We start from the raw sequence: 24494 nt of genomic DNA, 5'->3' as shown, positions 1-24494 counted from the left end.
AGCTGCAATACAGTGTCAAGTGGACAGGCGGAAAGATCCCTTTGCTTGCCTCACCTCCATAATACTGTCCTTCCTCCAGCTGCTCTTTGCCCTGGGTTGGGCAGAATCAACTATCAGGGGTTACCTTGCAGCAGTCTCTGATGTTTGTGAAAGGTATGGGTGCTCTGTGTTTGTGTTTGTGGAAGGAGACAAAATGGTTTGCCTTCTACCAAACTTCGCTTTTCAGCCTTTCAGCCAGGTATTTTGTCTCCACTTTTTTGCAGAGGCTTAGAGACTTCACAACTTGTATCCTGTGAGGGCCCTCAGGCTCTATGTTGACTGCACAAAGTCCTTCCATTTACATTTGTCCAAAGCGACTTATAGTAATTCATACACATTCATACATTGATGGTTGTAGCTGCCATGCAAGGTGCTGACCAGAACATCAGGAGTAGTTTGGGGTTCAGTATCTTCGATGTGCTGACTAGGGGAATCGAAACCAGCAACTTTTCGACAACAAGATGCTGGCTCTGGCAATCGCTCTGCTGGTGACTGATTTGGTATGGTTACAAGTTCACTAAAATGAAATTAAACAAATGTTTATGTATGCAAACATGGTTTTATGAATGAAAGTGGGGGGCTGGGTTGGCCAAATAACACAGAATTAGTAGTTATTAGTAGTAAAAATTGCAACTATTGTATACCTTAGTTAATTTACCATAATCTTTATTTATTCCATGACTCATTTCAGTAACTTTTGGGTGATTATATATTTCATATTGGCAGGGTTGTAGTTTTTCCGGTGAAATTTTTTGATTATGTAAAGTATGAAACTGTAATTTGTGGTAGGAAATTACTCTAAACTGGTAGTTTGCCCCTGATGCATTACGTCGTTGTGCCTTTCAAACAGTGTGTGACAGATAGAACTTGAGAAACCATTAAGAATATAAAGGAGAGAGAAAATGAGTAAACACCTCATTTGCTGCTTGCCCTTTGATCAAGCCATCCTACACACTCTACATCCTACTCTTGACTTTATCACTGTGGAAGGGAAAAATAAGGTCAAGGAATCATTTGCCCATCAAAAACCTAGCATGTGCAGTACAGCGACCCTGCTTAATTGTTAATGGACCACAGGGAGTCAGAGCGCTGCAAAGGTGCAGAGTTTCACTACTGCAACACCAGGTAGAACAAGTACTGAAGCCTATTACAGGTTTGGGTATAATGTGAGAAACATTTGGTCCACAAAGTCACATTGACACTATGTGATGCAACTCTCTTCAGGCTACATAAATCAGATGTGCAAGTCAACAAGTTGGCTCTGAAGCTGCACAGTAGAGTGCATTATGTTCACTTGAATCATTCAAGAGTGAGGTCTTCTAATAAAACAGGATGAATTTGATGGATCTCTATGGAAACATATTGCTGCCACACCAGAAAAAAAAACACATAATTTTTGTATGAATGTGATAAGTCATACATTCTTACAATATAAATTATCATGTTATAATGTGAAGCTTATCACGTCATGACAACATTTTCACATTATAACATGATAGATTTTCTTGTGTGGCAGCAATATACTTTCGTACTATTCTAACTGGTTGCAACTGAAAACATATTGAACTGTAGCTGTGTATGATGATGACATGTCACTTGTAATCATGAAAGTGTTTCTGTTTGGATTGTGTGGGTGCTGCTCAAGTCAGTGCGCTGTGTAACTAAGCACCTTGTATCACAGGTTTGTGCTCCCAGCTCCCACTGTTGTCCCCAGGCCACACCCCCTGCCCTCAGAGATGCAGTGGCCAGACTGACACATGAGCTGCTGACATGGTGGCTTAGTTTGCACATTTCCCTCTCTCCCCTGGGATATCTTGCCCAGCAACACCACTCATGCTCCTCATATCTCATTTGTGTTTGTGCACCTTGTGACTGTCAGCAAACCAAAGCATCTGATGTAAGCTGTTTTTTTTTTTTTATCTGCCTTTGACACACAATGTTTGTACACACCTTTCAGCCTGTGCCATGGCAGCTGGTGTCAGCATCCTGAGTGACTTGCCTTACTCCATGAGTGAAGCCCGCATTGGCGAGATCAGCAGAGAGATGGAGACAGGTAAGAGAGCTCCGCAACACAAAAGCAACACAAGAAAAGCCGCTGGATTTATTTGTGAATGTTTTACAAAGCAACAGAACAGGGTTCTAGACTTGAAAGAGCTTCACTGATTGCAGATTATTTTATGTATCATGTTGAAATAAGAGATGAATTAGAAATCAGACAAGTTATTACTGTGGGGCAATTTGCAAGCTAGCAGGGTCAGTAATCTATTATTCTGACAAGGATTTTTGCTGATGGTTATAGAAACACCCATCCACTCCATTTCCATTGATAAAACATAGATATAAAACAATATTGTTGATGATGGTGGTTAGTAGTGTTTTGTGGATGAGAAATATGACATCACAGATTTGGCCAGGGAACATAGTCATGTCTCCTAAAAGAAACAGACACGTCAGTGTTTGCTACTCTGATAGACATTAATGTAGCGAGTGTATTTTATGCAATAATTATTTTTTCAGTGATTAAATGTGTTAATTCTGCATGCTGAGCCATCATGAAAATATATAGACATAGATTTGGTGTGGAAACTGGAAAAATGAAACATAATACATTTAGTTGACAAATGTTCTATTTTTGATTATTGACTTATTGACATACTCTGGACTTAGTCATATCAAAATGACTTAATATAACCGTACCCTGTGTTTTGGATGTTGCTCTTTCAGATCACTGTTGCATATTCTTTGATGTGCCTGCTTTTCCTGTACAACAGAAGGGTACTCGAACAATCAAAAAACGAATCATTAACAATAATCCCACTGAAACCTTCAAGAAAACTGTGAATGAGTTATTGTTGTTCATGGCCTCACCACCTGAGGATCCTGTGAACAACTTCAACTCAAAAATACGAAATATCATTGATAGCATTGCACCTGTTAAAACAAAAAACACAGAAAAATAAGAAGCTCCCTGGAGAAATGGAGCAGGTGTTAGGCAACTTAAGAGAGAGTGTCGCCAGGCAGAACGAGAATGGAGAAAGACCAAACTTCAGGTTCACCATGAAATTTAGAAGAACAGACTCACTTACTATAACAAAGAAATTAAACAGGCCAGACAGTCCTTTTTCTCTAAAATCATTAATGAAAATATCAACAATAGTAAAGTGCTTTTCTCCACTGTTGACAGACTTATTAATCCACCATCTACAACCCCATCAGAGATGCTGTCCACTGAAATGTGAAGAATTCGCTACATTTTTCAACGACAAAATTATAGCTATCAGACAGAACATTAGTGCATCAGTATCCACAAATGAACCTACCCTCCAGTTCTCCACAAATATTACTGCTGCCATATCTCACTTTGTCCTGTTAGACCTGAAAAAATTGGACGATATTGTTGGGCAGCTCAGGTCCTCCACCTGCTGCTTGGACCCTCTCCCTACCACATTCTTTAAAACAGTTTTTAACTGCCTAGCACATGATGTATTAGAAATTATTAACCGCTCTCTTCAATCAGGTATATTCCCTGCAGCACTTAAAACAGCTGTCATTAAACCACTCTCGAAGAAGAGCAATCTTGATGCAACTGTTACTGCTGACTAAAGGCCCATTTCCAACTTACCATTCGTCAGCAAAATACTTGGAAAAAGCAGTTTACCTCCAGCTATCTAACATCAAACAGCCTTCTAGACTTTTATCAGTCTGGCTTTCGACCTCACCATGGCACAGAAACACCACTTATCAAAGTTGTGAATGATTTTCATATAAACACAGATTCTAATAAACTAAAATGGGTCGGCCTATTCGGCCTAGTTTTAACTGGTTCAGAACCTGCCTACAGGACAGGCAGTTCTTTGTGTCCATTGGAAACTTTGTCTCAGACAAAGTGGGTGTTATGTGTGGAGTGCCCCAAGGCTCGATTCTTGGTCCGTTACTATTTAATCTGTATATGCTCCCACTCGCACATTTTATAAAGAAACACAACATAAAGTACCATAATTATGCAGATGACTCACAACTGTACTTATCTCTGTCTCCGGATGACCCAAATCCCATTCACTCCCTAACTCAGTGTATTAATATCAATCTGTGGATTCACATAACTTTCTACAACTGAACAAAAATAAGACAGAAATACTCATCCTTGGTGCAAAGGCTCAGAGACAGAGAATTCAGTTCTCAGTTCTCTGTCCCTGGAGAGCAAAAGTGAAGCTAGAAATCTGGATGTAATCATAGACAGTGATCTAAACTTTAAGAGCCATATCAATCACATCACAAAATCAGCCTTTTATCATCTAAAAAATATTTAAAAATTAAGAGGCTTCCTGTCAAAAGCAGACTCTGAAAAATTAATCCACGCATCCATAACAAGTAGACTAGACTACTGTAATGGTCTATTCACTGGCCTCCCCAAGTGTGCTGTACAGCGATTACAGTTAATTTAAGTGGCCTTGCACCTCAGTATATAAAAGACATGCTCATTAGATATGAACCAGCAAGAACTCTCAGGTCCACCAGCAGTGGTCTTTTAACCATCCCTCGTAACTCTAACCCTAACTCTAGAGCAGGGGAGGCTGCTATCTGTATCTATGCCCCAAGTACACCCTGCCTGAGGACTTGAGGGATGCTCCTACACTGAGCACTTTTAAAACCAACCTTACATTTTTCTAAGTGTTTGCGTGTGTGTGTGTGATTAATACAATTGTTAGAATGTCTTAGACCCCAGTATGCTTTCCTGAGATGATAATGCCGTGTTGGTGTTGTTCCTGGCAGATCATGATTGCTGTTGCTCTGGGACCATTGAAAATGACAATGATCATGTTTTTTTTTTTGAGAAAAAGAATAACACAGATGTGGGAAAATTTTCTTGTTTATGTCATGAAGAATCTTTTTTAACCCAAATCATTTTTTCCTAAAGCTAGCCACTGAGAATTTAAATGTGTGAACGTTGTGTGAAAAGGACAACAACAACAGCAACAACAATAATAATAAAGTTCAGTGCTTTTAAGTAATAAAGAGGACTGCTGAATGTGGCAGATTTTAACTGTACTTTATACAGTAGATCTCATTCTTTCCGTTGCTGCAGCCCGCTCTCATCTTTGCTGTGTGTATCTGCTTGCGGCTCCCACACACTGAGAGCCTCAGTTAACCAGCAGTATCAGTTCACCTTTTGGCCTCAGTCTGATGTTGGACTGGCTAATGAATTGTTGAGCAGGGCTGCAAGCACAATGTCTATATTACAAGTACATAACAGTCTTGTCTTGTCTAGTGGATACACGTTTTCCCATTGTAATTCTTATTCAGGTATACAAAAATGCATTTATTATAAAAAGCTTAACTATTTTTAGCAGAAGCAGGCAGTAGTAATGTAAGTTTGAAATATATGTGCTCCAAATCTATAACATGATTCAAACTTCAAAATATGAGGATTTTCTCACTTTTCTTAGTTGTATTTCATTATTAACTAGGTCCAGACAATGTGTCAACATGATGTTGCTACTGAGATATGAGACTTTACATCATCATCGCTTTTGGATATTGTTAAATTGAGGTCATTTTCTTTCTATCTTTTTTTTTTTTTTAAATACAGTATATTTATTGTTCTTTTTTTTTTCCTCCCAAACAGTGATAGGGGACATTAAATACAGAGTCAAATATGACCCCCCCCCACCCTATCCCCCACATAACACAACAGCAGAAGTGGTGACAGTGACAAGGATACCAGTGAGATATCAAAGGATAAGTATACAATTGTGTCAGATACACTCTCTCTCTCAAAAAAAGAAACAAGAAACAAAAAAACAAAACCAACAAAAACAGAATGAGTAAAACCAAAAGGATATAAAAAGAGAACAGATGAAAATAATAATAATAATAATAAAAATAATAATAATAATAATAATAATAATAATAATAATAATAATAATAATAATAATAATAATAATAATAATAATAATAAAGGATAACAAATGTAAGAGATATACATGCTGTGTACATGGGTCATACTACTTGAGTAAGATTGCAGCGCTACTGGCCAGGTAAGGACTCAGACGGGCCTTATAGTTATCAAGAATGAGCATCATCATTAAGATTAAGATATTAACGTTAAACATGATCTTTTCTGAAGGTAGGTATAAACAACAGCTCCTTGAGCCAAAAGGATACCCCAGGGGGCTCCTCACTTTTTCAGTGAATGGCAGGGTCAGGGTCAGTCTAACAAAGCGTGTATTACCCCTCAGGTTGTTGGGTAAGACTGAGTGGTCCCCCAGCAGAGTGAGCCTCGGGTTGGTTGGGATCTCACTCCCCACAACTTTTTTTAATGATGTTCAGAATGGATAACCAGAAGTGCTTCAGACTCTTACATGTCCAAAACATGTGCATAAGAGATCCTCAACCTTACACCTAGGGCATTGTTCTGAGTATGTCCTACTAATTTTATGGAGGCGTTCAGGTGTGTAGTAAGTTCTGTGTATGAGAATAAAATGCAATAGTTTGTGTTGACTGTTGTAAGAGAATGACTGAGACTCAAAATCCTCACCAGTGTCCGCCTCCCATTTAACTCTTACAGTGAGAGCTTTACTTTCCATAAGAGATATTAGTCTCCCATAGGCGAAAGACAGAAAAACTTTAGGATACTGTTTTTCCTGTATCATATTGTCTATTTGGTGGTCCTCCAAAGGGGCAAGTTTACCCCCCTGCTGCACTCTAATATAGTCTCTAACTTGCAGGAACTTGAAAAAGTTATTTGAGGGAAGCCCAAATGAGGATCTCAGTTGTTCAAAGCTCCTCTTTCTCAAATAGATGTCCAAATGTATATGTTCCTCTGTTATACCAGTTCTTCATAATTCCATCTCTCAACGACATGGGTAAAGCAGGATTGAAATGGAATTGAGTAGATCTATGTATTTTCCGGGAGGTTTTAAACATTAGTCTGATATCATGCCATGTTTTGGTTGTATGTTTTATTAATGGATTTTTTACATTTTCTAGCATGTGGTAAGAGGGGATAAATGGAATGCTTGAGGGCACTTCAGTTGTTGTTCAGTTTGTTTCCATGCTGGTGAAGGTTCTAGGTTCTGAGTCCAAGTCCAGATAGCTTTGGATTGGGCAGCCATATAGTATAAATGGAAGTCAGCTAGGTTAAGCCCTCCTTGCTCAGTGGGACAACAAAGAGTTTTAAGATTAACTCTCGGTGCTTTGCCATTCAACAGAAATCTAGAAAACTGGCTGTCCAGTTTTTTAAAGAATGCTTTTGAGATTGGGGTTGGGAGTACTTGAAATAGGTAAATAAATTTAGGTAGGATGTTCATCTTTATAGAGTTTACTCGTCCAATTAGGGATATAGGTAGGGACTTCCACCACAGAAAGTTTAGAACCATGTGTTTCATGTTAAATACGGAATACATTTGTCATCTTGCTTGTCTAGCTTTTTACCAAAAGGTAACCTTACAATATGTGATTCGGGGTACTTAGCCCTAATCGTTGCCACCTCTGAGTAATCCATCTTTATCATTTGTGTATTAAAGGCAAGTGTAAAAGTAGACCAGAGAGTAATGAGTGTGACCTGTGTCACAGCATAATATTGAAAAATAACAAAAAATGAAAAAAAGCACAGTCATGGAAGAAAAGAAAAAGGAGAGAACAGAGAAAAACAAAAATACAAATGACTGACCCACATAGTGTGAGTAAAACCCCAGTCTTCTTAACACGATAGACAATTTGGTGTCCTAACTTGTGAAACCAGGCTACCCTGTGTTGATCTAAGGCATATTATATCAAAGTGTGAGCAGAAACAAATTCAATCTGCAACATCAGTAACGCAGGAGAGCCAAAACTCCTCCCAGTCAAACTGTAGAAATACATATGATAATAGAAATTGGGTACATTGTCTAAACCAAACTGAACCAGAGCGAGGTCATTTAACAGACCAGACATTAAGTATATAAAACAGCCAAATGTGATCTGTTTAGCACATGTATATAACCAAGGAGCTGTACGCCATACAGTTTGTACAACTGACATTTCCGAGCGCAAGTGCAGTGGTCCATGTTGTGCGCATATGCAGACGTCAGTCTGCTCAGGTGAGCAATTTCAGGTGTCCCATTATACGGCTATTTACAGTCTAATGAGAATGGGGCGAAGCAGTTCAAGCTCTTTTCCAGGCAGCAGCTACTTACTTTAAACTCGCCAAACGCCAGTAATAAGTAGACAGCCATGCACTCAAGCCAGCACGTCGGGGTGATGCTTCTTCAGGTAGTTTTCCGCAGACGGCGCATAGCTGGAGGTGCGTCTCCCCTCTGGGAGGTCCAGGCTCAGGTTGGTCGGATGCAGCAGTCGGAAGGACATTTTCTTGGCGTGGAGATTTTTTGGAGCGGAGCAAACGCCTTCCTCTTCTTATACAGCGCTGTGGACATGTCTCGGAATATCTTAATTTTGGAATTCCCATAGAGAAGTGTCACTTTCTTCCACGCCGCATCGAGAATATCGACCGTGTCTGAGAAGCGGAGGAGCCGGATCACAAGTTTGTAAAAAACAGTGGCATAAATAGGCCTTAATTTTGTAGAACAGGTTGTATCACAGTCGGGATACAGGAAGGATGTGCTATCAGAGAGCATCTGATGATTGACAGTAAGTGGATGGGGAAGAGTGAGTGCAGATTGTCACCTAGGTAATTGATATGGATAGCGTTGTCCTCACAGAGGGATAAAGAAAATGAAGTAGCCTATACAATGCTTAAATGGGTCACCATATATATTTGGGTGGTATTAATATGCTGTAAAACTGTAAACTGTTCCCATAATATCAAGGTATTTGATCAAATATTGTGACATGTGATTTTGTCCCCGTCGAACTAAGCCTATTTTAAACTGAATGTTGCCCGACAAACTAATGAGTTTTACACCACTTTGGCATGTGAATACTTTCAAAAATCAACCGTTGATACAATGAAAGTAATGGACAAATATAGCACTCAGAAGCTAGGGTCTACAATCCTGGAGAGCTAGCAAGCGAGCTAGCAAGATTTGATAGTGGCACCTCCTCTAAGTTCCACCCCCTCCCCCAATCCCGTCAGTTCTCTGTCCAAAGCCACGTCCCCACAAACTTGAACACGCATCTGGCAGTGGGACTCAGCAGGGAGAAGGAGATGCCGGAGCATGATGCAGCAGTTCAGCTGAATTTAGCACCGAGCAGACAGGAAGTAAGGTGCCGAAATACCAAACAACATACGCTTACTTTTCAAAATAAAACACTCTGTGTTGACACCAGCACATGTCGTGAGGCCAGCTGTCTACCGTACTGCTCCGTGGCAGACTCAAACCGCAACCGGTTGGGACTGCCCGAAAGCGGAGCAAAACTGGATCGGAGCCGCAACGCAGCGGACGGTATCCAGTGGAAACTGGGCCGACTCATTAGCCATTCTCATGGCTAAAAACAACACACAAAGAAGCGTTAGCATTAGCATTGGGCTAATACGAGCTACAAACGTAGCCAAGTTGGCAAACCTTACATATTTCATGAAAATACCAAATCTCCCCGAAACAAAACAAATCATTACCTGTCCAACAGAAAGAGAGCAACCTCTGCATCACTTTTCAGGCCCTTCACATGCCCCAGTTGTCTCCACCACTCAAACGCCACACCGCCTAACCCAGGACCATTTCACCCAGTATAACAAAATGTGTTTCTGAACAACATTACAGACCCTAGCTTTAACTAGGGGTGTCCCGATCCTATCTGCAGAATCGGGATTAGGCAGATTCGTCATTTTTCCACTTATTGGGATCTGCAATTTTGAACATGGACCCAAGGCCGATTTATTTTTTTATTATTTTTTTTTTTAACATCGGAGCACAATTTGTGGCTGAACTCAGACGTGCACATAATGTTACTCTGGCAAACCTGTGGATAAAATGCTTTGCAGAGTGGAAATAAATTTAATTAGAAAGTAATTGCGGTCCAACGGCGACATTTAACATCTGCAATACAACAATTTCGCGAGGGGGTAACACAGCTGCATTTAATACTATTCATTTGGTACAATAACATTACTGAGAAGGTAATTGAATTGATCGGCAACCAGTGTTGCAACAGCATATGCAGAATAAGAAAGGGCCATATTAAAGTGTATGCTTTGTTTCAACAAAATAAAAATAAAAAACCTATAAAGGAACAGCTTGGATGCAGATACTTTTTTTCTTAATACAGCTGTTTTATCCAGGAAAATGTTAGTTAAGGCTAAGTATCAGATCGGGACTTATCGGCATTTACTAAATATTGAAGGACTCGATTCGGGATTGGGGTAAAGAAAACCTGATCGGGACATCCCTAATATTAACATAACCCCCAGTGTTATTTAATCATATGTCAGATCCCTGTGTATAGAAACTACTTGATTATTGCTGATTTAAACAAATCATAAAAAGGTTTGATTGTCTTACACGGTACGTTCAGCAACACTACCAGATGTACGGCCTTGTAAGCAGGGGAGTACCGCATTCTCCTCTTTTATTTACAAGCTGTCTGCCTCAGATCTGTTCTGTGCGTCTGTGTGCGCAACATTCGCCCCCATCTACCTCCCACTGACGACTTTGGTTGCCATGGTGACACTTCAGCTGCTGCTGATGAACTGATAGGTTGTATTTGTCTCTCTTTGCCAACGGCTGTTTGTGTGATAATTTACTGTGGGCACAGGACTGCTAAGCCAAGAATCTGTGTTGGTACACTGATACTCTCAGTGCAAGCAGCGCCACAACCAGCATTTTAAGATGCCACTGCACCAAGGACGCCACTCAATAACTGGTGAGATGACTGGCACCGTGAGGCAGCACGGCCGCAGGCACTCAGCCTCGGACATCCTGCTGAAGGTCTTGCAGCGCAGACAAAGTTCTGCCCTAGAGATCCTGTCATCCTACTCCCACAGAGTCATTGTGGCCATCAGCATGAACCAGCCGGAGCCTCCCACTGATTGCAAGACCAGGAGATGTAACCACTGAAGACAGAGCTAATGTTTTGTAATTAAGGGCTTGATGATAACTTCAGCTGTAAGAAGTGCATGCACTAAGCACTGATGAGTATAGTCAAATTGTTTCTTTTTTCATTTTTTCTCTGCAGCTAATACTAGGGTTCCTACAGCAAAGTACACCAAGATGGGGGAGACCCTGAGGCATGTCATCCCGGGTCACATGCAGTGCTCCATGGCCTGTGGAGGGAGAGCCTGTAAATATGAGAACCCGTCTCGCTGGAGTGATGAGGAGCAAGCCATCAAGGGACTCTATTCGTCCTGGTATGTCAGTCTGTCTTTTCACCACATCTCATTCAGCCCTCAGCTGTCATGTACTTTTCCTCTTTGTGCTGTCCAGTCAACACGGGTTATTGATGTCCACATTAGTAGTTACATGAAAAGTCAATACATTTGTCCTGGTTTTTGGTCTGTTTTTAACCTCACATGTGTGACTGTACAGTAATTTTTTTTATTTTGACATACTGTATTAACACAATGGACCTAAAATCACAAAAAAACATAAAATCCTCATTGTTTTGACGCATTAAACAAAAAAACGACTCCACTACACCAAACACTACATAACACACTAACTATACACTCCAAACACGCTAAATGTCACAAATCTCTCAACTCTCAATATCGCTGTCTCTATCACTGTCTCTGCACCAACCGTCGTTACCTGTCATTCATCTGCCTACGTCCCTCCCACAACTTCCCGTTCCTCAACAACCAAACTCGCTGCTTGAACACTTTCATGACAAAAGCCCGTTTTTCCCGTTTCTTCCTGGCGTGGCGGACATTATTTACCCTAAGTCCGGTTTTGGACCTGCCGTCGCGTCCTTCGACTCGGGACTTGGGCCGTGTTGAGTAGTGGCTAGCTACAAATGAACATCCAGATTCTGATTCCACTCTGTTGTCTGCGCGTCTCCAGATCTCCTTAGACCCGAACAGAGTCGGTCCAGACTTGTTTAGTCTTATTAATCCACACCAGTCAGTTTAGATGCACAGAACAGAATTGGACCGAACTGCCGGCAAAATCCCAGTCCAGCTCGCACCGCTGCAGGTATAAATCTGCTTGTTTCTTAAGGTATGTCGTGGAAGAGAGCTCTGCAGTGATTGGCTCTGGTGCTCATGTGGCTATGGTGTGCAGTGATTGGCTCTGGTGCGCACGTGACTGGTGGCTCCGGTGGATAATGCTAGCGGAATTGGTAAAGCATTTATGAAATAATTTATTAACGGTATCATTGTAGTCCAAATAAATCCGATATTGCATACCGCTGAACCAAGCAGCAGCCATGTTGAAACTCTCAGGTCAGTCTGATCCCGATTTGCAGGGACATTTGAGGAACAGACACACACACACACACACACGCACACACACACACACACACAGATTCCTTGCTTTTATAGTGAGATGTAATCACTAAAGTTAGATGTTTAATTTCAGTGTCCTCAGATATCTCTTTCTTTCTTTCTTTCTTCCTTTGGTATCTTGAGCTCTTTAAAGTTGTGTTTAACTTGCAAAACATTCCCAATCAAACATTTATTTTTGATTGTGTTGTATGTACTACAACTCCCCCTAACTTGTCATATTTTCCATTTACAGGATTACTGACAAGTTGCTAGCTATGGCAAGGCCTTCTACTGAAATCATAGGGAAATATAATGTAATTGAACAATTCCAAAGGTACAGTGGTCTCCATCTTCACACCTCCATCTAAATGTTTTTCTTGATTTATTAAAATTTTTCTTAACATTAGATTAACAATTGTGGTCGCTGAACGATTTGCTTCACATGCAGTGGTGTTTTGAATGCAAAGCAAGTTTTTAAATTACAAAATGTAATATCAGCAAAATAATTTAATAATAAAGAGAAAAGTTGAATCTTTAAAAATTGAATGAATGGTTGAATGGCTTATTGGATTATTATTTGTTTTTGTGACAGCCTTCACTCCACACGTTTGTGCAATCCTACTGACTCATGTATTCCAGCATGATTTGACAGTGTACCAAGAATCTTGGGCGACACAGAATGCTTGTTTTCAACCCAGTGAAAATAATTGTTCAGTGGGTTTGATGTCAGATGACTGTGCATCAAGTTAGTTCTGTCAAAGCTGAGGTCTGTTTTGGATCAACACAAGAAGCCTTGTGGAACACTGTCAAATCCGGCTCAAGATAACATGAGTTGTTGTGAAGTCAGTACCAGCTCGAGTGCATGCTGCCATTAAAGATACATTTTGTAAAATTTGCATTGCAGAGATATCCACTGCCAACCGGCCTGAAGCAGCCGGTACGGGCCGTCCCTTCTGTAATACATTCTGTAATAACACAAACATTCAAACATGCTGGAAAGGGCTTTTGTGCCAGTTTTACTCATATGTGGGTTATAATGGTTGCTTAGTATGCCTGCTTACACAGACCTGTGTTTGTTAATGGAGGGAGCTGTTCTCAGAATTTAGTAATAATGGATGCCTGCAAAAGCTTTATTATCACTTACTGTGTCACAAAAGAATGCAACTGAGCAATGGTGAATATATACTAAAATAGATACATAGATATGTAATAGATACTTACATCTTTAATTATTTTGGTATTTACATTTTTAACAACTTGCAATTATGAATTTGTGAAAAAACAAATAAAATAAATAAGTGAATGAATGACAAAAAAGAACTGCCCCCCATCTTTGTGTGAAGCAGGTGGCTGGAAATAAGGCCTTAGGTCCTCTAAAGCAAAGGATGGACATACCAAATACTGAAATATTCTGAAATTCTCATGACATTTTTAAAGATTCAACTTTCCACTTAAATTTAAAGGCTGATACTAATATTTGTAATTAATAATCGTATTACATTCACAACAAATGCAAAATGGAACTATTTTATTTAGTGGTCTCAGAGTTTTTGACGTTACCTGTGTGATGTGTTGATTTGTTTTGGACTACTGCATGTATTGTCCTGTACACTGACAAGGACCTGTTGCTGTGCTCAGATGTGGTTTGAAGACAGTCATCAACCTTCAGCGGCCAGGAGAACATGCCAGCTGTGGAAACCCACTGGAGCAAGAGAGCGGTTTCACTTATCGACCAGAAACTTTCATGGAGGCAGGCAGTGAGTTTCTTTCTTTTCTCCACCTTCACCAATACACACTGTAAATTCCCTGACAACAGCACACAACCCAGGAAAACATGTAGTAGTTGTCTGACTTAGAGAATAGGTGTATGATGGGTGAAAAAACGAAATCCTGAATGTAACCCATGAAATAAACATGAACTGATGGGCATGTGTTCTGAAAACACAATAAGCTCATACACATTTTTTTTATTGCAGAAAAAAATTATAGAGTAAGTTGAACTTTAGAAACATTATTAAAAAAAGTGTCAGTATGTGTTAGGAACATAAATACTGTATATATGCCCATTATATAACACTTTATAACCGTGTAGCATATCTTTTCAGGAATAATTTAAATATGTAAATGAAAGCCGTCCGGGCATAAAACCAGTAATCCTTTTATGAATAACCATCAGCACTGGTATAGCAATCAGTGCTGAAAAGAAATGTTTAAATTGACAGTTGAATTGAATAATAACCTTAAAATCAATCATGGATTTGGAGAATCATGACACCCATATTATGGATGCATCACTTAAAAAGGCTGCAGCAATGAGGAAATGATTGATGATCAAAATAAAAGGAGTAGCTTATTTCCATTATTTGATCATCATTTTTGAAAACAGTCCACATTTGGTGGTTCCAGCTTCTTAACTGTAAGGATTTGGTGCTTTAGGTATTTATGATGGACATCAGAAGACGTCTCACATTCAAAAGATCCTGAAGACCATTCTTCATAATTTCTTTTATATTGGGAGAGCAAATGATTTAGAGATTAATAGTGAAAAATAATCTGCACATTGATTAAAAGATTAAAATAATCATTAAAGCAAAAACGAAATCAGTGTCTTAAGGGGCAGGGCCAATAAAGGATAGTTTAGATTTAATGCCAGCCTTTAATGTCACCACTATCACGGGACAGAGCCTCAGAGTTTCACATGATGCTTATTAAGAAAAAAAATGGCTCAAAAGCTCCATAGACCTCACACAAAATTCACAAGTGGTTGAAATGTATTTATTTATTTATTTTTTTCTCTAAAACGCAGACCCTACTACCTCTACTGCTGCGTACACGTTGGGGTGTGCAAGGACCCTTTCATCAATGTAACATGGCCTCTTAACCTCTTATGAGTGATGCTGATAGAAAATAGCTGGAGACATTTCGGGGCCCATTTTAACAGGGCTTGTTTGATGCATCCACTAGACTCAGTCACAAACACCACAATGGCAACATCTAAAGAGCTCAGCATTGATCTGAAAGAGCACATAATTGATTTCAACAAGTCGGGAAAGTCACTTGGAGCCATTTCAAAGCAGTTACAGGTCCCAAGATCAACTGTACAAACAAGTGTTTGTAAGTATTAAGTGCATGGCACAGCTGTGTCACTGCCATGATCAGAAAACACAACTATCACCTGCTGCTGAGAGAAAAGTGGTCAGGATGGAGTAGAGTCAAATGAAAACCACTCAAAAGCAAGTTTGCAATGAATTACAAGGTGCTAGAAGACTGGTGTCAGTGTTCACAGTCAAGCGTATTTTGCATCAACCTGGGCTGAGTCGCTGCTGTCCAAGAAAGTAACCCTTGCTCCTGACAGGGCACATTAAAGCTTGACTGAAGTCAAGCTGCTACTGATCACATGAACAAAAAAAAACAAAAAAAAACAAAAAAAAACCCTTTTGAAGGACAACTCTGTTGTCAAATGAAAAAAATGCCACAATTTAAAGATTAGACCTTTATTCCACAGTCAGTGAATAGAGTAATGAAGAAGCAGGAGGATTATCTCCAAATTCTTCAGGAAAACCTAAAATCATCAGCCAGAAGATGATCCCAAACCCACATGAAAAGTTATAAAGGAATGGCTAAATCAGGCTAGAATTGACATTTTGGAATGGTCCTCCCAAAACCTGACTTGAACCCCATCAAGAAGATGTGGAAACTGAAGAAACCAGTCCGTGCCAGGAAGCCAACAAATTTAGTGGAGCTTCACTGAATTGTGTCAAGTGTATGTAACCTTTTTATCGCAGCTGTATGTAAACTTCATGTCACAATTCAGATGGGAACAATAAAAGATTTGTCTCCATTCACTACCACACAAAGTTATTCTGAAATGAGGTCCCATGACTAGATAGCAGTGGTAGAAAAGTAATCTCTGAGGAACACTTTTTTAATCTGTACTTCAACACTACTGCATAAGGCAAAAAATGTTAGGCTGAGGTAAACTCTTGTTTGTGTTATTCCAACATCCGGAACATAATTTGTCCCCTAGTAACCAAGTAATTACCAAGGGATTCCACATACGTTATGTCTTTGTTGGCTGGCAGTCTTGATTTCTCTTCCTAACAAGCTCACCTGGGATTTTTACCCACATCACTTCATCAAAACATCAGCTGCTTTGTGAAAAGGTTCTTTCTCATTTGACAGTCAGTAAACACACTGGATTCTCATCTTACTGTAGGTCTAGGGTGGTTGTAGCCAGCGTCTTGTTATTGGAAGGTTGCTGGTTTGATTCCCCTTTGATACTGTGCTGACGTGTGCTTGCATGGTGGTATCAGTGTATGTATGTATGAATTCCTGTAAATCGCAATGAACAAACAATTGTCTGAAATCCCATTCAAACATGCACCTCTTTATATAAATGTGAAGGTAATTTAACAAGTCTGCCCTACATCTGAAAAGGAACCTCAGTCAGGCAGTCTAACTAGCTCAGACCTGTAATATTTCCACATACTTCTCAACACAGCAGATGTCTTATGTAAGGTTCAAGCCGATGTAAGGTACAAACATGTAAAGAGATAAATACACAGCTGTTTTGAAGTATATTGAGGTCTGAAATGATTTCATAAAGTAATAAATAATTGGCTCAAAAAATGCATTAATGTACTTACAAACACAGTTGATATAAACAAATAATTTTGGCATTAATGATTTATAAATTATTCTGTCTTAATTTGCCTCCGTATTTATTTACATTTGTATTATATACTTTTTCATTGGATTTTCCTTTTTGTGTATTACTGTGTTACTACTTATGTTTTGTATTTATTAATTTCTGTATTCATTTCTGTACTATTTTCAATGCCTTTTCTCCCATTTCCATTTTCAATTTAGTATTAGTATTTGGTATTGTTTTGCATTTGAGTGCTTATCTGGTTTATTATGCAAATGAGGCACCGTCATTCAAGGCCGATTAAAGCACAGTAGGGTTAGACAATGTGCAACAGTCTTAAATAGGAGAGTAAAATGATTTGAGGAATTAGTGCATAATGCAGAAGCAAATTAAAACAGTGATATCAATTTGTGTTACATAAATGAATGAATACCGAATTTACTTTGAATATTATTTCTGTTGCATGTTGTGAACCTGTAAATCTTTCTGTAAATGTGTCATGTCTAAATGAAGGTGACAGCCAACTAGCTTGTACACAGTAACAGGCCTGCGTGATAGATGTTAAATAGTTCTAAATTCTACTGGCTTTATGTATTTCAGTTTATTACTACAATTTTGGGTGGAAGGATTATGGTGTGGCATCTCTGACTACAATCCTTGACATGGTGAAGGTCATGTCCTTTGCTGTCCAAGAGGGGAAACTGGCTGTCCACTGCCATGCTGGTCTTGGAAGAACAGGTTTGTAATGACAGCAATTTGGAAGTGCTTAAATCCCCATGTATGACTGCAAATGACATGTTTGTATATATATATTTTTTTTAAATTTAATTTTCCTTCATGTAGGTGTGTTGTTGGCTTGTTACTTGGTTTTCACGTCCCGGATGAGCGCTGACCAAGCCATCCTGTTTGTGCGAGCTAAGAGACCCAGCTCCATCCAGACTAGAGGCCAACTCCTGTGTGTCCGGGAGTTTGCCCAGTTCCTAGTTCCTCTCCGAAGTATCTTCGCTTGTGCAGAACCTAAAGCAGGGGCTGTCACCTTGTCCCAGTACCTCACCCGGCAGCGCCACCTGCTGCATGGCTACGAGGCTCGACAGATGAAGAATGTGCCAAAGATTGTCCAGCTGGTGTGCAGGCTCCTCATTGCCATTGCTGCCAACAGACAGGTTGTGATCGAGGAGGAATGGCTTGAAATCCCCGACCTCACAGCTGAGTTGGAGAAGACCATATCGCAGCAAGCTCTTCAGCAGCTCGGGAAAGAGATGCAAGGGAAGGGGATTCCTGTTGCAGCATGTTCATCTCACCCTCTCAGTCCCCCCGCTCTGCAGTCTGGACCTGCTCATGATCAGCTTCTGGCCATTGAAAATGAGCTTGACCCTCTGTGGATGCAGCAGAATGTACAAAGCCCTCTGAGATCCTCTCTGCCCAAGAACAAGCGCCTCAGTTACAGTGATTCTGACCTTCACAAACTTGGACCATGGCAGCACCATTTAGGATATCTGAAGAGCAACAAACCAATCAGTTGCCAGATCAAACATTCTATGTCTCACAGCAGCCTTACAGACTGTAACTGCACAACATTTTGTGATTTCTCTCCTCAGGACAATATCAGCAGCATTCAGGACCCCACTACAGAAACAAAGCCAGACACAGCATCACACTTTCTAAAGAAGCGGCTACAGAAAGGCTTTCAGAGTTTGTCTTTAGATCTGTCTGAGCAGGGAAGAAAATTCCACTATTGCACCACACTTCCAGCCTTATCAACCAACAGCCAACTGGTGACCAGTGAGGAGCAGCCAGATGTGGATATGCCACATGTGGGTAGAGCTGAAGCTCAGAGTGGAGAGCTGAGTGCTCTCCACTCTGAGCTTTCTCCAGAGAGCAGAAGCCTGTTAGTGGCCAAAGCTTTGGCCATGGAGCTAACAGACAAGGACCTCGCCTTCAAGGTGTCACGTTGGCAGGTAGAAATACTTTCAAATATGTATGTCTATTAGTATATGTTTTTATACATCAGATTTCATGGATTATCTGGTCCCTCAGATACGTGGTTTGTTTGAATGCACCCAATTTTTCCAATATGCATCTAGCAGCAGATTTTTATTAGGGGGCCAAGCCCGAGGTGCCAATAGAACGCGTATGCAAGCATATGCGTTTCCTAAGACCAGCAGTGCTAGGAACCCTATTGTAATTGTAAGGATTTTAATTTTTCTCCGGCTAAAAGTGGTGCTGCAGGCTAAACCATGCAAGGGAGGATGGTGCAATTTGGAGAGTTGTAGGTGTAATTAACTAAATTTTTAAAAAAAAATGCTCATTTTGGAGCCAGCATCGCCAGGAAGCGCTTATCCATGGCTACATCTTCTTTGTCCCTCCTCTCATCCCTCTCCACTGCCTCCTGGTGCCACCTTTCCTGCCTCTCACACAGCTCTCTGTGCCTCCTCTCTTCTTTCTCCTCCCTCTCTGCTGCCTGCCTGGCCTGCTCTGCCTCTCTCCTCTCTCTCCCTCTCTTCCACCTGCATTCTCCTCCACTCCTGTTCATCTTGACCCCTCAGCTCCTGAAGCACCTCCACAAAGTCCACCCGCCGCCTTTTTGGGGTGGATGCTGTGGAGGTTCTGGTGGCTGTGGGCGTCAGACTGCCCTCGGCAGTCTCCTCAGCTGCCTAAACCTGACCAGCCAGTGTAGTCACAGAGGGGGGTGTGAACACCACTGCGCCCTGGGCACATGTGGCAGTGAGGACAGGTGGCGTCACAGACAGCCTGTCCCTTATTGCCTTGTGCATTAGCTCGAACCACTTCCAGGACGCGGCAGTGGTCTCACCCCCCCTCTGCGCTTACCCCAGCTGGGGGGCTCTTAAGATCCTATGTAGTGGGATAACAACAACAAAACACACACAAAGTTTTGGTTATGATCGCTTTCAAAAAAAAGAAAAGTTTATTACTACCTTTCTATTCTTCAGTTCAACTGCTATATAGAAATAACTGCTCAGAGAATCTATAAAGCTGACAAGGACGTAAGGCAGTTGACACACTCCCCACCAGTCCTCCCTCCTCTAGAAACACTTGAGCAGACAACAAGCGATTTAGCAGCAACATTTGATATGTATATTGCTAGACTATAAATAGCTATAGATAAACGCCGTACGTATGCACTTACATGTATCCAGCCGTGTTTGTGGCTCTGGCCCCACTAAAACCCTTTGTGTTTGCCACAAGCCACCTCACAAAGCAGGCCGTGTCCCTATAACGAAGAACAAGATGCCAATAAGAATAGACTATGGTTTGTGACATAAGGAACCCAAACTTAGGTTTCATGTTTCCATACCGCAGGGTAGCTAGTGCTGACGTGATCACAAAAAACACATCTGGCACAGTGGCATGTCTTCAAGACCACTAACGTTACTACTCCTTTACTGCAATAACGGTTTGTATTGACTTTCATTTCAAGTTCCCCATGCGTTTACTATCGAATCATTTACAAAATCATTACGCATCGACAAGATAAATACCTAGACAAATACCATTTTGTTCGCTGTATATCGAGTTAGCTGCTAACTCAGCTTGTTAGCCCTGTTAACCATTAGTTAGCTGCTAATGGCTAACAAGCTGAGGTATGCAAAACCGGACGATAACAACAACTGTAACCACAAGCGAAGTGTTAATACAGTTAAAAGAACTAATTTAGAGGTGATTGCACAGTTCTATTTTATCCACAGTTATGTCAAGTGTGACAAATGTAAGTTAACGCTACACAACCAAAATTCAGAGATCCTATTTAGTCCCCCAGTGTTGTAGAGGGATTTTGAAAATCCCAACAACATAAACCATAAGACCATCACATTTTAAGTCCTCTGTTATTATTTTATTGTAATGTGCAGACAGAGCTGAACTCCAGAGAGGGAGCGTGGGAGAGGCTTTGTATGGAGAGAGATCCTCTGGTGCTGTCCAGTCTGATGTGGTCATGGCTGGAGCAGCTCAAGGATCCAGTCATCAGCAGTGAGGATATAAAATCCCTCAGTGAGAAGAATGTCAACCCACAAAATGCCCTTGACTCACTGGAAAAGGTAACTCGATCAACTATCCTCCACCGCATAACAGTGAAAACAGACACACTACATGCTGTTCAACTGCTGTTTGACTGAGTGTCCATTGACACCGTAAAGATGGATTATGGCACAGATTCTAATCCTGTTTTTTTTCTAATTTTGTTTTTTTAGTGTTGCAGATAATTTTTTTTATTGCTCAAGTCTCAAATGTCTACAGATTTCTACCACTTTGCAGAAACAGAAAAATATTCAAATGAATTACAATTGTGAGTTAGAAGAAATATTGTTCTACTTTTTATTTCTAAGTTGTTGACAGAGTTGTACCTCTGTTCATGGTTTTTGCATTGTGGGACAACTCTGTCCATCAACACTACATTGAAAAAATTTGCAATTTTAGTCTACATTTCCTAGTATAGATCTTCAAGACACTGGAGACACAGTCAGAAATGGGACAGTAAGACCTTATAATATGTTTTTCTGACCTTCAGTGGGACGGGGCAAAAACAAAAAAAAAGTTTTTTCTTGTGCATTAGTAATCTGTTATCATCTCAATTGTCACTAATATCACTATCTTGCATTGAGCAGCCACATTGAGAATATAAGTCAGGTAGATACAAAAATTACACATGGCTATATTTAGCACTGTATACAGCACTGGTCTACAGTATTTTATATGGGCTATTGGTCAGTAGCTAACATATTTGCCAAGAGTAAAATCTAGAAATCTTGTGGCCTTAAAATAATTAACCATCAAACATAATCATTAATATTTCTAGGCTATATGGCAATGGTCAGTTTGATATTGCCAGATCACTGTTGTTGTTGTTCCGGCATCATCATAATTAATGTTGCTCCAGGACTATCATGTCTAATTATGAGAATGCATCAAAGTCCACATTTTAAGGGAGCTGTTGTGGCTGTATGGGTTAAGTACAAGTTACTCACTTTGGAGACGAGGGTTTGTATCCCATTTGGATCATATCATTGTACTGTTCAATTTTTATCTGTATTAGAAAAGAATTAGAAAAAGTAGGTCAGGTAAGTTCAGAAAATTGCAACACTTTGCTGTAATGTAGCCTAAAACCAGGAAAAGACAACACAATATTTGTATTGATGTGTTGCCCAGCCCTAGAGTGAGACATATTAGCATGTCACATGATGGTATTGTCCGTCCTTCTCCCTGACAGGGCCACAGACTCACCTTGCTGTGTATCATCGACTGTGCTGCTCATCTTCTGCCAATGCCTGAAGAGGTGGAGACTAGTTTTCTTAACCAGACAATAAAAGTGTTTACTAAGGTGAGCATTAACGTAAGTTGCATATTAAATATGTTGTGTGATTTGATTTGAAGATGTGTGTTTTGTTTGCATGACTTAGTTTTTTTCTGTTCAGATCAACACTGTCTCAGAGAAGAATAAGTCTTTATACACAACCCTGAAAACAATCCTGACCCCCATTCTTCATGAGCTGTGTGACAAAGCTGTGGAGGAGAATGAAGACATCGGCCTTAACAGGGCCAGTCTGACTGACATGAGGAAGACTCACAAGAGGGGTTCTGCTCTTATTTCTGGGCATTAATGTATTCTAAGCCAGTTCTTTGTATCAAATACTGCTGCCAATATTTAGTCTTTAAACATATTTGATGACTGTCATTTGAAGGTTTTGCATCTCCTTTTTCTCAGAAGCTCTTAATAGACTCCAAGCACTGCCAAACTCTTTGTTATGTGCCACTGTGCTCAGTTTGAAAGCATTTGTTTTGTCGTCTGTTCTACTGTAATATTAACACTAGATGTTGCTTTCAATATCTGTTAGTTTGTAGGAAAATGACTGAGAAACATTCTCACGATGTTAATGTAATGTTTTTTAAATGTTGCCAGCTGTTAATGTCTGTCAAAGCTGTTGGGAGTGGGATCTTATTTACACCAAAATAAGTTTTTACACTGTGCCGATGCTGCAATGCTATTTATTCAGATGTTATTTGAAATGCAGTCGGTTTAACAATTCTAACCTGAGGACAAACTACATCATTCATGTAGAGAGTATGTGTTTTCTTAGATTCAAATGCAAACTGCTGCTCTTGTTATGGCAATGCAAAATTGGATAGGACACAGTGCATTTGCTTGTTCAATCAATTTTATGTCCTTAATACTGTGTGCACCAAAAACCTCTCAGTGTACTGTTCTGTTGTACAATCATTTGTAACACATCAATCTGCCTCTGCTGTTGCATTTTGAAAAATGTTGTGTGTCTCAACTCAGAAGGATTGCCTCTGTCAGGATTCTGTGTGTAACATCGCCTTGTGTGTGTGTGTGTGTGTGTGTGTGTGTGTGTGTGTGTGTGTGTGTGTGTGTGTGTGTGTGTGTGTGTGTGTGTGTGTGTGTGTGTGTGTGTGTGTGTGTGTGTGTGTGTGTGTCTCCTGTATGGCCACAATGCACTGTTCTGACACATGCTGAATGTGGCATACTGATGATGATAATAATAATATGAAGGACTGTTTTTTCATTGTTACATTGGGCTACTTCTTACAGAATTAAACACAACTTAATGCAAGCTGTGTGTGAATTGTCATTCTTCAAGTTTCAAGATAAATGTCATACAATACAAGAATGTATAACAAAACTGTAGTTGTAGTTCCCTAAGCTAATCACACACTACAAACTAATGTATAAATACTAGCTTGAGGAAAGAAGCTGCGTGGTAGTCTGGTGGTATGGCAGTGGCTACTTCTGTCTCTTTGCCAGATGGTAGCAGGGTGAACAGATTGCAGCTGGGGTGGATATTCTCTTTTAGTATCCTTTGGGCTCTGGGCAGACATCTGACTTTAGTGATGTCACTGATGCTCTGTAGCTGGTTACCAATGATGTTCTGGGAAGTTCTAGTGGCCTTATTGTCCTGTCCTGGGCAAAGAGTGACCCATGCCAGTTTGTGATATTTCCAATTGTGTGAAAAATGTTTTAAACTCACACTTATTTTATGGACTCAGCTGTTTTAAGCTTATTAACAGCTCAGTAGCTACATCGGAAAGAAAGGAAACCGTGCCTCCTGGTGTTGTCACAGTGGTGTAACATCCAAACTCTTTTCATTCCAAAGAGAGGAATTCAATATTCAATCTGAAATGTGTGTTATGATAGAAATGCATTTTGGGATCAAGAAATGCAGTCTTCAGAGCTTTATTCCTCAAACTGTTTGCACATTACTATAGCTGATACATTCAGTCATTAGTTGAAAGGGATTGTTGTTTGACATGATAAACTAAGTTAGTTAATAGTTGAAAATGTGGATTCAGCATGGTTTGTATTTTAGGCTTAGGGTTAGGTGTTGCATTTAAAACAAATGCAATTCTTTTTTCATCATGTTCCCTACTACTATGACCTAATACAATTATTGTTGTTCTCTATTCTATCTTTAGTGA

At 40.1% G+C, this 24494-nt stretch overlaps 1 protein-coding gene across 3 annotated transcripts in view; it reads left to right on the top strand.

Moving 5' to 3' along the window:
- ptpdc1a (protein tyrosine phosphatase domain containing 1a) overlaps positions 1-23632 on the top strand; it is a 31342-nt gene extending 7710 nt beyond the window's left edge. Inside the window, exons 2-10 of one of the 3 annotated variants that reach the window (XM_037101438.1) lie at positions 1997-2092; positions 11152-11323; positions 12651-12731; positions 14036-14154; positions 17646-17783; positions 17889-19003; positions 20915-21100; positions 22270-22380; positions 22475-23632. In XM_037101438.1, the coding sequence (XP_036957333.1) occupies positions 2005-2092; positions 11152-11323; positions 12651-12731; positions 14036-14154; positions 17646-17783; positions 17889-19003; positions 20915-21100; positions 22270-22380; positions 22475-22660 (2196 nt within the window). In that variant the 5' untranslated portion in view covers positions 1997-2004 and the 3' untranslated portion in view covers positions 22661-23632. Of the gene's footprint in view, positions 1-1996; positions 2093-8526; positions 8668-10689; positions 11023-11151; positions 11324-12650; positions 12732-14035; positions 14155-17645; positions 17784-17888; positions 19004-20914; positions 21101-22269; positions 22381-22474 lie in introns of those variants that run through there. The other 2 variants (XM_037101439.1, XM_037101437.1) reach the window with 2 other exon arrangements.
- The last annotated feature ends 862 nt before the right edge of the window (positions 23633-24494 follow it).

The sequence above is a fragment of the Acanthopagrus latus genome, chromosome 6 (genome assembly GCF_904848185.1).
Source record: "Acanthopagrus latus isolate v.2019 chromosome 6, fAcaLat1.1, whole genome shotgun sequence".
NCBI lineage: Eukaryota > Metazoa > Chordata > Actinopteri > Spariformes > Sparidae > Acanthopagrus > Acanthopagrus latus.
Note: the sequence above shows the minus strand (reverse complement) of the source record. Positions and strands in the feature narration are given on the sequence as shown.